We start from the raw sequence: 14,501 nt of genomic DNA, 5'->3' as shown, positions 1-14,501 counted from the left end.
AATAGACAACAGAAAAGCCATTATCTTTAATGTCCTCCTGCGTCTTTGAAATGATAATCATTGCACTGAAGGGCCAAAAATGATTGATGGACTTTCATTTGGAGCATACACCTGACACAAATTACTTGACATTTACTAATTTTTTTTTGTAAGATGAAGACAGAGTGGCATCACAAACATCCAACTGTCCTGTTTCTTGAAAAAGTACAGAAAATACTTGAGGTTTTGAAGATAAGTTCCTAACAAGTGATCAAATATATTAGAAGAACTAGTGCAACTTCAAAATCTGTGTAAGTCCACCAACGGAGCTACAGAATGCACATGGAATATATCACAGGAAAGGAATGTTCTTTTCTAAATTACCCCTTTTTCAGGCTTACAAGGTATCATAGCTTAATACATAATGAATCATGGTTTTTGTTTCATTCCAAAAAATATATGTCCTAATTCTGCTGTTCTTCTATTTGGTACTACAAGAACAGATTTTCATTATGCAGATTTAACAGGGAAGGGAGTACCTACAGCTTGAAAACAATTACATGGGCCTATGAGCTTAAAAATTTGCATAGATATGTACACACAAGAAATGTTAACAGTTTAGAATGAATGAAAGCAAAATTGTTTGCATGTAAAACCTCAGTCCTTCATCTGACATGAAAATATCTATAGAAGACTTTCAGAGTCTGGGAAAGATGTTAGATCCTTCAAATTGTATTAAAATCTATTGAAAACAGTTCTTTCCAAAACAACCAGTGGTTTGGTTTCGTTTTTTTGGCTTGTTGTTTTGGTTTTTTTTTCCACAAAAATAATTAGAGTTTTAATATGTTAACTGTTTTCAGTTTTCATTGTTTTCATAAACAGCTATGGACCTTAATGGTACTGTACTGAATCCACTTACAGTTAGAACATTTTTGGTGCATAAAACTTTATAGCTGAAGTCCATTTACAATGTCACAAATATAACTTACAATATGTTTTTTTTAAACAAACCATACATTCCTAGACAAATGTTTTGATGCAAATTTAGTGGATAATAAAATAGGTGCAGAAATCATATGTCCAGAACGCTACAACTTAAATCTAAGCATAAGCAAATATAGAAGTGATGGTGAAAACAGTCTAGATTAACAGTTGCACTTTCACAAGCATGTCAGTGATACTTTAAAAATAGGACTCATATTCAAAAGTCATTTAAAGTCTAAATGTCCAATAGAATCAATACCTAAATTGAAATTATGTACTAGAAGAACCTGGTGGGTCTAGCCCTTTTTCTTCTTGGTTTCCAAGAAGCTGTAACTTCTAAGTAATTTTGAAAGTGGGACCAACTACATGCATTTGAAAAAGCTTAACTAAAGACCACAACACCTTACATGGTATAAATACTTTTAGATCCAATGTATATTGCCAAGCTGCATCATACCAGTAACAACATATTTAGATTAAGCTAACTGAATTAGCCAAAACCAGACATAAATTTATTTGATTCATATTCAGGTGCTAATAAACAACTTTATTTTTGTCCAGTAACTTCAGCTTTGCCTGCTGCAAATTCGACCACTCCAGAACTATCCTAGGAAATAAATCCCAGTCCTTCTACACATCTGGAGTCTCTGGGAAAGTCAGGATGCAAGCAACACACTCTTTTCCATTTCATAGATATCACATCCAAAAAAAAATCACTGCATTGTATTACCTCATATGAGATTATAATGCTTTTAGTCTTACACTTCAAAGCATTCTTATGAGAGAAGAATTACATTTATTAGCTCTTAAATATATCGCACACTATTTTGCTCTAATATTGGGACATAACTAATATATTCATCTAGACAGTAAATTCTCTCCATCCAGAAATGACAAATTCTACTTTCAAGATGTAATACCTGAAAAACCAGAATATTTATTTTGATCATTATCTACATAATCCTGTAGAATTTTTATTTACAAGATTGCATATATGCAGAGCAGATAAATGCACAAGAATAGTGGTTTCCTGAAATACTTCAGAGCATGGAGAGTTGGAAAAAAAAGAAGAGATTCTTCCAAAGCTGCTAAATTTTCCAAAGGAGTGCATGATTGAAGAAGCATGAGCAGCCACACACTTTGCAGAGCTTCTAAGGCCAGATAAGAATATATAAGTGTACCATAAAGGTACATCTGACCTTCATTTAAACTATATTATTTTTACATTGCATCACTAATCAAGTGAATGTAATGTATTTTTCCAAAATAAGTTAATATATGCCTAAAAATAAATAAAATGCAGTCTTTTAAGAAGTTATATTACCACTGCTGCCAGAAGGTTCTTAACTTCCCTTTTTTTTTACCACATACTTGTTAGAATACCTTATTTTTCAATAACTGCATTTCAAAATCGAATAATTTCATCCTCATGTCGGGATGATAGCCTCTAGAAACTAGTGTAACTCAATTAATAAGCCATTTTCTGGCAGGCAATGAATTTGAGAATCATGAAAGTGCTTCCACTCTGGAAAAAAGGATAGTCAGCTATTTCCATCCACAGGACAATGGACAGAAAGTGGACTTCAAGCCTTTTAACTGAGTAACAGAATCATGGTGTTGGAAAGGCACTCAAAATGTCATCCAAAGCATTTCTGCACTTCAAGACAGTATCAACTATATGTGTATCGTTCTAAACAAATTTTCTTAAAGATCTCCCAATACAGAAACACAATTTCCCTAGCCCAAATTGTTCTGCATTCCTTTGGTATCCTTCCTTTTAGAAAGCTTTTCATAATTTTTCTTTGCAGCAGCTACATGGGCTTGAGGACACTTACCGTGTGCCCCAAACAACCTTCTCTTTTCTAGGCTAATTTACTTTTAATTAACTTTCCTCAGATTCTACTTTTACACTTTTCATCATTCTCACTCTTCTTGACTCTTTACAGTTAGTAAACATTTTTAATGAAGGGCTATAGCACCTAAATCTAGATACAGTTCTTACCTGAGACACATCTGAGTAGATTGTCTTGCAAGCAATATTTCTATTGACCTATCAGAGTTTTGTTGTCCCTTTTTAGTAGTACCACAATTTGACAATTCATGTTCCTCTTGTGAGCCATTATAATCCCAAGATCCTTTCTGCTAAACTATTACCTAGTCAGTTAGCCAGTTGTACCTCATCTTATTTTCAGGTAGCAAAATATCCTTAACTGTATTAACCTTGTAGTTAACCATATTAGCTTTGTGCTTGTCCTGATATTTCAGACCATATCTCTGATACATGAAAGCTTTCTGAAGGGTCTGCTCCAGTACATTTGAGGCCTCTCGCAACTAGGTGGTGGCTGCAGAGCTAATATTCCATTATCCAGGTTATAAGTGAAAATACCAAGTTAACCACACCCAGCACAGATGCCCACAGAATCCTCAATGTATTCTCCTATTTTGACATTGAGTGTATGTCTGCGTATAAATATATTCTATATTTCAATATTTATTTTATAAATTACATATTATATTGTAAGTACATTATATATGAGTATAAATATATCTATGAATATAAACATATAATCAGAAATTTCCCTTCTGAGCATAACTTGCCAAATGGTACCGGAAAACAGACCATCCATTCCATTCATGTAGGACAAGATTTAGGTATTTCTGGCTGAAAATGGTAAATGTCTATCAGCTGTAAGCAACAAAAGCACAGAATGCAGTGACAATTTTAATCTGTGTTGCCATAAGGTGTCTACTATGTGGACAAATGTGTAAGAACAGAACAAAGTGAAATTTCTATAAGCTTAACGTGATGCTTTCCACAGAAGCATTCATTTCACCGACTAAGCATACAGATTATTCTGACTGGTTTCACAAAAATAATAATTCTGAGAAAAACCTGAATAATGTTATTTTATTTGGAACTGCAAGAGAAATGTAAATAGATGGTAAAGAAGTCATAATTCAACAGGCCACTAATTGTTACAAGTCTTCTTAGTTTTATAAAGACCACCTAGTTAAATGAGAAACAATTCCCCTCTAATTTGAAAGATAGAATCTTACTTTCAATTGCATAAGGAACTTGATTGTGAGGCACTGATGTAATTCTCATTCAAGGAGAAAAGTCTTAAGTAATCATGTTTTAATAAGCAACCCTGCATCACCTATCGGTCTGTCATTTCTCTAAATACCAAGCAGGCCAAACTTAGTTTGTATAAGGTGGTATAAAATAGGACAAAGTTTGTGCAGAGGAGTAGAGATTTAATGGAGTTAATAGATCAGCGCTACCATGTATTATTAAATAAAATAGCTTACCTATTCCAAACAGAAACCACTACTCCAGATTCTATTGCTGTACCTATATCTTGCTCTGGAAGGCTTTTTCATAGAACATGAGAAAGGAATTTACAAAGCAATACAAATGACACAGCATTAGCTAAAATTACAATATATAATGAACCTCATAAGATTCATATGTCTTAATGTCTGTAAAAAGCATCTTTAACCAGACTATACAATTCCATACACTGTGACACTTGTAGCATTCTTAAGATCAGACAAGCACAAATTTCTGTACTGAAGCAAAGAAAAAGATTGTTGTTAAAACCCTAGTAGATAGATATAATTTGTTAAAAAAAGGCAAGGAAACTTGAGAGCCAGGAAAAAGCATGAGAAAGCAGAAATGAAGGTAGCAGAACTGGAAGTTTTACATTAATCTACAGGAGCTTTCTGTTACTATCTACCCTCCTGTAACTAAATAAAATGCCTCTCTACTACTTATCACTTGCAGCCCACCAAGATTGATCCATTGGAGCCAGCCTGCAGACATCTGGGCTTTCAGAGAGACAAATTAAAACACAGGACCATCTAAGAGGACCAACTGTCTGTAAAAACATTCAGCTGCTACTATGAGTCATTTGACAGAGAAAGGTGGAAAGACAGGATAAACAATAAGAAAATGCTTCTATACTTGATTAAATTCAAATTTAATTTGAATTCTAAAACCTGATTTATTTTTAATTTTTAAATTGACCAAATGACAGAAAGTTTCATATTGTTGACCATGAGTTTTTGAAATTTTCACAGAATGCCCTAAGTTCCCATGGGTTGTAACACCCTGATCATAATCATCAGTTTTACCAAACTAAAGACATAGTAATAGATATAACTCTTAATTTATCTCTTAGGAGATTTATTTTTGTATTTTCACACAGTACTTTAAAGGAACTGTTTTCATTTTGTTATTTTCAGTAAATATATCCCTAGTTTTAAAATAATAAATTTACATTTAATAACAAAACAGAATAATTCAAACAATGACATAAATAAAGAAGATATCTTTGTAACAAAATACATTGGTTTCTCAAAAGAAATAGTACTTCTTATTTATACCATTATTCCCTATATTGTATAGAGTAACTATTATCCAATTTGATTTTGGATAAAGTTAAAAGACGTCATTAAAGAATTGTGTTGCTGTAGCAAATAAGTTAATTTACAAAGCAGCAAGGAAAAATAATAATGCAATTTCATCTTTCAGAATACAAACCTAATTCTCTACCTGGTTTGCTGTCATGCACCTGGAGAAATAGGTATATTCACGTAATTACTGTGATTTTGAAATATAAAGGTAACTATTTGTGCATATTATTTCTCCATTAAAGTTACATTGGTTACATTCTTCTTCAAAGTTCTTTAGAAACCTGTATTTCCTATTAAATAATTCTTTCTGAAAGAGGTAAATTAATGAAATGTAAAAATAAATTTTAGAAAGAGTGCGTCAGAAATGTGAACTAATGGGATTTACAGATACAGCTGAGTACTACATGCCATATGCACTTGAAGCATTTGTCAAGTAAAATATGTCAAAATATTTTTCACAGAGATAGTCATGTCCAACTTCAATCTAACATTTGAAGGACCGTAACAATTAATCATTTCTTTAGGGTGTATTTAAAAATGCCAGCATGCCCCCATCCTGGCCCCATTTTTCATTTTTCACTTTTTGCATCATATGAGTTTGAATTTTATAAATTCTATAGGCCTTCTTTACACTTCTCATTAACTACTGCACTAAGACACAATACCAGAAGTTTACGATCAAAGATGTTTTGAAAGATCTGATTGCACTGATATGTATCTATGTATGTGTATTTCACTTATATGTATTATAAAATTGAACAAGGTAGATAGCACAGCTTACATGCAAAGTGCCCTCTTGTGGTTCCAAGCAGGTAAACTCAAACAGATTTACAATATAGTATGTATTTAAATAGGTTTCTAATATATAACCACATTGTTTTAGGAAAACAGTGCCAATTATTACTCTGCCTAGAATTTTTCCTGCAGGACATACTACTAATGCCATTTCTTTGCCCTATCTGCACATAGTAATTGACAAGTACAAGCGCTCTCTGTAGCACATCATGTCTGAGGCAGACAATATCTACGTTACAACATAGCTACGGCATAAACTTTTGGCCATTGAAGACATGATTGTCCTGTCCTTTCCTCACACAGCTCTTTAGCTATACCGGAAAAAAGTTTTTTGGCATTCCTTATTCAAAACGTCTAACAGCCCTATTTTGCTTTATACATTATTTTCCAATAAAATTAATCTCAATGGAAGAGAGGTTTGCTAGAGTAACTTAATGACAGCCTTTAATTATAAATCAGTTCAAGGGCAGACATCGCATGAAATATTGGCACTTTTAGATACATATTAGAACTTTCATTCAGTTCTCCCGTACAACATTTTTTCTACTTCACTGGGATGTGGAACTTCCACTTTCAAAGGCAAGAAATCTTCCAAGGTAAATAATAATCCCTCATTCTCAAGCAAGAATAGAATCAGCAATCCACCTATTTTGCTTTAAAATGAGATTTACAAACCCACCTATTATCTGTTTGTTCAACAACAAATAAAAAGGGAGTGTTCTTAAAACTAAACAGTGACACAAAAAAAGCAAATACAAAGAAACAATAAATACCTTTTTGGCCTTGTTTTTTTTTTCGTAAGTCTCTGATAATGGTTTTCTTTTTTCCTGAGTGGTGTCTTTGGAGAATAAATATTCAAACTCAGTAGCATCAAGTATATCAGGTTCTTCTAGTGATTCCCATAATGTTGGCATAGCAGTTTTCCTATAAAGGGAAAGGTAATAATAAATTTTCTGATAAACATTTATGAAAAACCATAGTAGACCTAACCACAATAGATGAAAATCCACAATAGATTTAAAACTCAAAGCAACATGCACTGCTGCTGTACAAACAGCATTCTTTCCCTGTACCTTGTTCTTGTAAGGAGTCAAAATGTTTTGCAGAAGGCTGTACCAAAAAGTTTAGCTATTTAGTATTTATGCCTGCTAGACTATCAAAATGCATTATTTGTATTGTACAGTTTTTTGTAAAACAACCAAATATTGCAACTGCAGCTTCTGCAAATACATCTCCAGAGATTTCTGCCACTTCAGCTAGAATTAGGAGTATTTCAACAGCAGCTTTTCTGAGAAATTTCCAGTAATCTATTTAGACCTATAAAAATAAACAATATCAACAAATAGTGAACAAACTTCATTCAAGCATATTTTAAGAGCATTTGGAGTCATTTACATAGGACTTGATTCACTTCATGTTAGCTGCAGATGTTATATGCTCATACCTATCCTTGTTGCAGTTCTGAGAAACTGGAGTAATGATGTGGCCTATATTTTGGAGACTAACCACTATTCTGCTCCATTCAACCAACTGTAAATTTTAAATGTGGATTATCTTTCCTTCTTTTTTTTTTGCCTTCCAAGACCAGATTTAGTTTTGGAACACTTTGGAACTTGTTTACACAATCCTCTAGTTTTATCTGGATTTGGGGAAAATACTATGTAGTGCTGCAAACATGGCACTTCAATTCTGAATGAGCTTTGTTTCAAAATTTCAATGCTTCAGGAAAATATGTGGGACGAAACTTCCGAGTGCTCTTCCTGTCTCCTTATCAGCAGGAGGTGGGCCCACTTCTTCCAGCAGATGTCACTAAAAGGCAGTGAAATTATTTCCAATAAAAGAAACAGTGATGAAAACCCCTATAAAATACAAGTGGCTGATGTCACTAAACATACTTTTATTAGATGCAATATGTAACAAAATGCTATACCTACCAATTTAAGGGGAACTAGATTTAATTTTTTTTTTTTTCAAATTTAGGATTTTTTCTACTTAATTCTCAACTGTACATTTACTATTGTGAATGTTTAAGGAACTCTAATTTTTCCATTAGCACCCACTGATGCAGCATATTCTGTGTCACAGGACGTGCTTACAGCTCCACAGCTTCACTCTCCCTGATATTAGGCGTAGTGTCAGTCACACTGAAGAATGAAGGATTCTTTCTGGCTCCGTAACAAGAAATTTGAAGTCCTGGATAGCTGTTGATCTGAGCAGCAGTCCCTTGAAGACGTTTCCAGTTCTAGTGCAGACCATGAAAATCCTGGTGACTGGCAGTTCACCAGAAAGCTATGACTTAGACCTTATCTTGCATTCAGCAAAAACTTGATGAACCAGCAATATTTCAGAATATATATTTTGATTTCAGTGAATCCACAGGAAGAATTACAATAAGGTTTATTTATGGACCAACTATTTATTCACTGTGAAACAATTTTTCACTAGTAATTTTGGGGAAGTAAAACCAAAGTGCTCAAACTTCTGGCTCCAAAATATTTCAATGCCTTTAATTCTGAATCATTGAAAGAATACAATTGACATTCATAAACTGCTTGTTCCTGTAAAACATTTTATATAAAATATTAACACCTTACAATGCTTTATTATACCAGAATAATGATTATTTCTCATCAAAATAAATTCAGACAAAAAGCTGTAAACTAAAATAAAACTCATATTTAAATACATATAAATGCAGATATTGACTTTAAGTGTTCAAATATAATCCTAAAAAGAATTTAAAATAAAATATTAAGAATAAACATAAATAATTTGTAATACTTATATAAATGATTTATAGTGGCTAATCATTATAATGTAAGTAATCTACAATAAAGTCAGTTATATAATAATTCATAACATGTAATAATATAGTATGTAATATAGTCACCATATATAATACAGTATGCAATATAGTGTTTGTATATATATAGTATAGCATATATAATATATGTCATATATAATAATATGATGTAATGTATTAAAATGTTTAAAATAAACTTAGCATCTTTGTTACTGCACTTATGCTAAAATAATTTTGAACACAGATGATAATGATTTGAACTTTAAGACCTGAATAATCATGTCATTTCATTAGTTGCATAACACAGGACCTGAATTTTATTTCATGATTCTAGCAACAACTTGTTAAACTAGAAATAGTCTGTGTCACTTAAGCATCCCCCAAAAATACTTTTTGAGCCAACCCTCTTAATGGAAGGGGAGCTCTATGTTACATTAATAAATACTTGAAGCAAAGTTAGAACCAGCCAAAATCCAAAAGAGCAGCTGAGCAGCAGTGAACCCACATACCACTGTGGCAGTAAGGTATGCGTGCTGGCCCAGAAAGTGGAGACGGGAGTACTTCTTTTCTCCAGCTGAATAAATGGATAGCATAAACAAAAGTTGTGGGATCATCTCAAAAAGACTGTCCAGAAATTGTTTATTTAATCCTGTTCACCAAATGATCTCTTATAAACAAATCAATAAAACAATATGTTTCATAGTAACTTTAGATTTGCTACAACGGTATATACTATTAGACTACTTTCATAGAATCACAGAATGGTTTGGATCAGAAGGGACCTTTAAAGATCACCTAGTCCCAGCCCCCCTGCCACAGGCAGGGACATCTTTCACTAGATCAGGTTGCTCAAAATCCCATCCAACCTCACCTTTATGACTTCCAATGATGGGGCAACCACAGCTTCTCTGGGCAACCTGTTCCAGTGCCTCACCAACCTTGTTGTAAAAATTTCTTCCTTATATGCAATCTAAATCTACCTCCTTTCAGTTTAAAACCATGGTCTCTTGTCCTGTCACCACAGGCCTCAGTAAAATGTCTTTCTCCGTCTTTCTCATAAGCCCCCTTTATATATTGAAAGGCTGCAATAAGGTCCCCTCGAGCCTTCTCTTCTCCAGGCTAAACAACCCCAACTCTCTCAGCCTTTCTTCATAGAAGAGGTGTTCCAGCCCTCTGATCATTTTCATGTCCCTCTTCTGGCCCTGCTCTAACAGGTCCTTGTCTTTCTTGTACTGGGGGCCCCAGAGCTGGATGCACTATTCCAGGTGGGGTTTCACGAGAGCAGAGTACAGGGGCAGAATCACCTCCCTTGACTTGCTGGCCATGCTGCTTTTAGTGCAGCCCAGGATACAATTGGCTTTCTGGGCTTCAAGCTCACTTTGCTGGCTCATGTCCTATTTTTCATCCACTAGTATCCCCAAGTTCTTCTCTGCAGGGCTGCTCTCAATTCATTCATCCCCTAGTCTGTATTGATATTGGGGATTGCCCCAACTCAGGTGCAGTACCTTGCACTTGGCCTTGTTGAACTTCATGAGGTGCGCATGGGCACACTCCTCAACCCTGTAAAGGTTCCTCTGGATGGCATCCCTTCCCTCAACCATATCTAGTGTTTTATCCCAGCACTAAATCATAACAAGGTTAGCAATTTTTTAATTTTTTGTATTTTTTTAAACTATAGAGGTCTCTATCAATACTGAGACTCCTCCATAATGGATGCTTCATGCTACAGGTTCCTGAGCTGCATATATTTATACATATGCTTTACTTTTCCTGCTCTGACAAAATTATACACAGAGGTTAGGTTCCAGTTTAACTGTTTCTAGAACTGGAATCATAGGGGGTGACACAACATAGTGCTCTGAAGATGGCATCACCTGAAGTGACTGAAAAGCAAAACCAAAACTCTAAGTTCTCACCTGAGCAAACTTTAGCATTTCAATTCTAATTCTAATTAAGATTTTTTAAAAAAAGTCTTTCTAATCTCTTGGCTACCTTTTTTCTCTTTAGGGCTAGGTCTAGGAACCGCCCTGTCACTAGAGTTGTCCATGGAGTACTTGGATTTTTGGGGAAAAAAATGACAAAATGTCTTTTTGTTGTAATGCATATAATTTTCATTTATAATGTATATAATTTTAATTTATATTTAATATTTTAAAATAATTTCTTGTGAGTTATTTTTAGACTTCTAGAATGGATTTGATTTTTTTCTTAAAACATGCAAATTCCATGCCTCTACACTGATTTTCTTATACATTCCTAGACAGTTAACTTTTTTTATTAAGTCTTAAATAGTATACATACCCTTGTATTATGGCCTATAAATAGCAAATCTAAGTCTAAATAAATTTATTTTACCTGCTGCCTTGTAATTGTATCCGTGTCCAATACAAAGGCTTCATGGGACGGCTAGGTTCAATGGCAGGTTTTCGAGGACCTTGGTTTGAAGATGAAGTGTTATTAAAAAAGAACCCAGGCCCAGGAGGTGGAGGGGGTGGAGGTAACCCAGATCCAGGCAGTGGAGGAGGAACAGGAGGTCCCAACCCTGGAAGCGGTGGTGGCGGCGGCGGTGGTGGTAGCACTTGAAAATTCCTACAGCCTTCAGAAAGTGGAGGTGGCAGTGGTGGACCAGATCCAAACTGAGATGTCAGTGAAGTTGGACCCATTGGCAAAGGTGGTGGTGGAGGAACTAAACCTGGTAGTGAAGAATCAGGAAGGGGAGGAGGAGGAGGTGGTGGTGGTGGTGGAGGAGGAGGCAGTATTTGTTTTGGTTGACAAGATAAGACACTTTCTGAAGACTGTACATTGTAATTGTCCTTATTTTCACTTTGGGCAGAAATACTGTGTGACAAAGAAGAAATATTAAGTTTTTTGGGTACTATTTGGTTATTTCTCACAGCTCTGTTTTCTTCTTCACTAGGTTTTATGAAAGTTTCTCTGTCAGTCTGTATACATACATTTCGGTATGTCTTTGGTGGGTTGTCATCTTCAGTAGAAACACTAATATCCTTTGCTTTTTTATTTCTTTTGTTTAATTTATTATCGAGTTCATTCTTCAGATGTGCAATGGTTTCCTCAAGCTGAGCAGTTGATACAGCATGTTCTCCACGAATATGGAATACCCTGAGTTCAAACTGAGACTGCAGAACAACAAAAACAACATTAGTGCAAACATTTTTCTAAAGTGTTTATTTTGTAGTAATTAAAAGTCTTCACATTTAGACTATGTTCTTAATTTAAGCAAACCATAATGACAGAAATCCTTCACTTTCCCAGTTCTAAATGGCTTTATTGCAAGCTATTACATAATTAGACAACTACTAATCTTAAAAGAAATGTGAGCAGTGCATGATTCAATAAAACATATTTTATGAGTAAATATCCAGAACATCAATTTAGCAAATTATAACTTGCATCTTGTCTTTAAGCAGACTTACTGGTTTTGAATTGCTGAATGTAATAATTAATAGTTCATGATGGAATTTGAATGGCATTGTATTTAATGACATGATTTTATTGACTATCTCATTTCATAAATATGCCATATTTATAGTTAGCATGTTAGGAAGTAAAAACCAGATTAAACACAACTGAAGTTGAAATCCCTCCCAGATAAAACATTCAATAAACAAATTAAAACACTTTCTCAATCTATTAGAAGTGTTCTCATCAATTAAATTCACAGGGGTACACATAAACTCTCCTTCAAATTTATCTTTACTATCATATTAAAACTTCATTTATAGCAGATATATTTTAATCTACAATTCAAGAAAATAAATCTTAGAACCAAGAGGATCAAGAGGATTTCACTGAGGTAGAAGGAAATTACAATCTTTCAATAATATATGTAAGTAAGAAAAAACCTACTTTTCATAACATATATCAGAAAAATACAAAACATTTGACACAGAAATATCTCCTTTAAACAATTCAATCCAATACAGATGATTAAGTCCCTACAAGCTATTTTCTGTTATGCTACAATACTATCAAGCAGCTGACTGGTATTATCTTGTTTCTTTGCAAGGCATTGACTCCTGGAAGAGCATTTTCCGTGGTTCTTTCAGGATCTCTGTACAAGGGTAAACCAACATTTCAAGAGAAGCAGCTAATGAGCTGTGATTTTCCCAAATTCCTGCAGGCACAGCAATTTACAGTTTAAAAATTCCCACATAGTGCTGGTCAGAAGTGGCAACATAGCACTCCCTGCTTATCATTTCAACTTGAGTATTAGGTCAGAGTTAATAGTTTACAGCATTAATTAATATGCATCCAAGTCATGCATGTGTAGCTCTGTATGGCAAATAGAGTAGTGTAATATACTGTAATTTTATATCATACAAATAAGCTTGAATAGATGTGTACACAATATATGTTATTTCTTACAGTAGTATGATCAGCTTGCATTCTAATCAGTTTGTTAAGATAAAGTCCAAAGTAAACAATCTGAAAATATTGGATACAAAATGCTCCTTTTTTAATTGGCAAGGAAAGGTAAAGGTAGGAAATCAAGTTTAAAGTCTTGTAAAGATAATTGAACAGAGCTTTGTATTGGAAACAACCCAATTATTAGTTTTGTAGAAGAACTAGGACTAATATGTACAACAAATGGAACATTTTTTGCCTGGCTTTTTTTTCTTTTTCTACTGTTACTCTATCAATATTTGTTGTTGCTCCACTTAATTATTAGTTCAGTTCAACTATCACAAGATTTTCTGCTATTTGAATTGCTCCAGAGCAATCACTTTTCTATTTAAACTTGGCATAAATGAGGTAATGAATAAGTTTGCCTTAGGAAATTTAGCTATTTTGTTTATCATAGGATTTTGCCCCTAATGGACATCAAAAACTCCTTGATAGAACAATTTACTTTGAACGTTAAAGATTTTCCCAACAGTAAATCTGAAGTCACCTTAAACACACACTGTAAAACAAGCACAGTATTTAACAAAACTACTTACTATATTTAACTGGGCATGAAAGCAACTATGTTAGTATTATCTACCTTTTCAACTACAGATATTCAGTCTTTAATTTACAATATAAAATTGGTGGTTTAAACTCAAAATTATATTTGAGGTGATACTTTTATGCTTTGTCTTGCTTTTTACTCTCACATTTTCAAAATTATTTTCTGTTAATAAAAATAATAACATTATTAACATAAACAAGAATTAAAGCTAAAATTACTAAGCACAAAAAAGAAAAGCAGGCTTAACAAAAATGACACATTGGGAATCTGTGTTGAACATCTCATCAATGGAAAAGATCAGTCTTACCCAACTTACTGCAATATAAAAGAGCAATAAGTAATAAAACAAATTTTTATTTTAATTACCTGACATCTCAAAACAAATCTTGTTCACCAAAATAAGATTAATATTGAAATATTTTCAGTTTACATGACTATGATAGTATTTTCAACAAAATTTTCAAGAATATGTACATTAATATATACTATTTTTATATGTATACATAAATAATACATACATATTCTTAATAAAGGTCTGCTTCCTGGAAAATA

At 33.6% G+C, this 14,501-nt stretch overlaps 1 protein-coding gene across 1 annotated transcript in view; it reads right to left on the bottom strand.

Moving 5' to 3' along the window:
* The window catches only part of FMN1 (formin 1), a 153,880-nt gene that overhangs the window by 93,909 nt on the left and 45,470 nt on the right, over positions 1–14,501 (bottom strand). Inside the window, exons 5-6 of the mRNA XM_068397364.1 lie at positions 11,333–12,114; positions 6,948–7,098 (exon numbers count right to left, since the gene is read on the bottom strand). Coding sequence (XP_068253465.1) covers positions 6,948–7,098; positions 11,333–12,114 — 933 coding nt within the window. The remainder of the gene's footprint in view (positions 1–6,947; positions 7,099–11,332; positions 12,115–14,501) is intronic.

The sequence above is a fragment of the Nyctibius grandis genome, chromosome 4 (assembly GCF_013368605.1).
Source record: "Nyctibius grandis isolate bNycGra1 chromosome 4, bNycGra1.pri, whole genome shotgun sequence".
NCBI lineage: Eukaryota > Metazoa > Chordata > Aves > Nyctibiiformes > Nyctibiidae > Nyctibius > Nyctibius grandis.
Note: the sequence above shows the minus strand (reverse complement) of the source record. Positions and strands in the feature narration are given on the sequence as shown.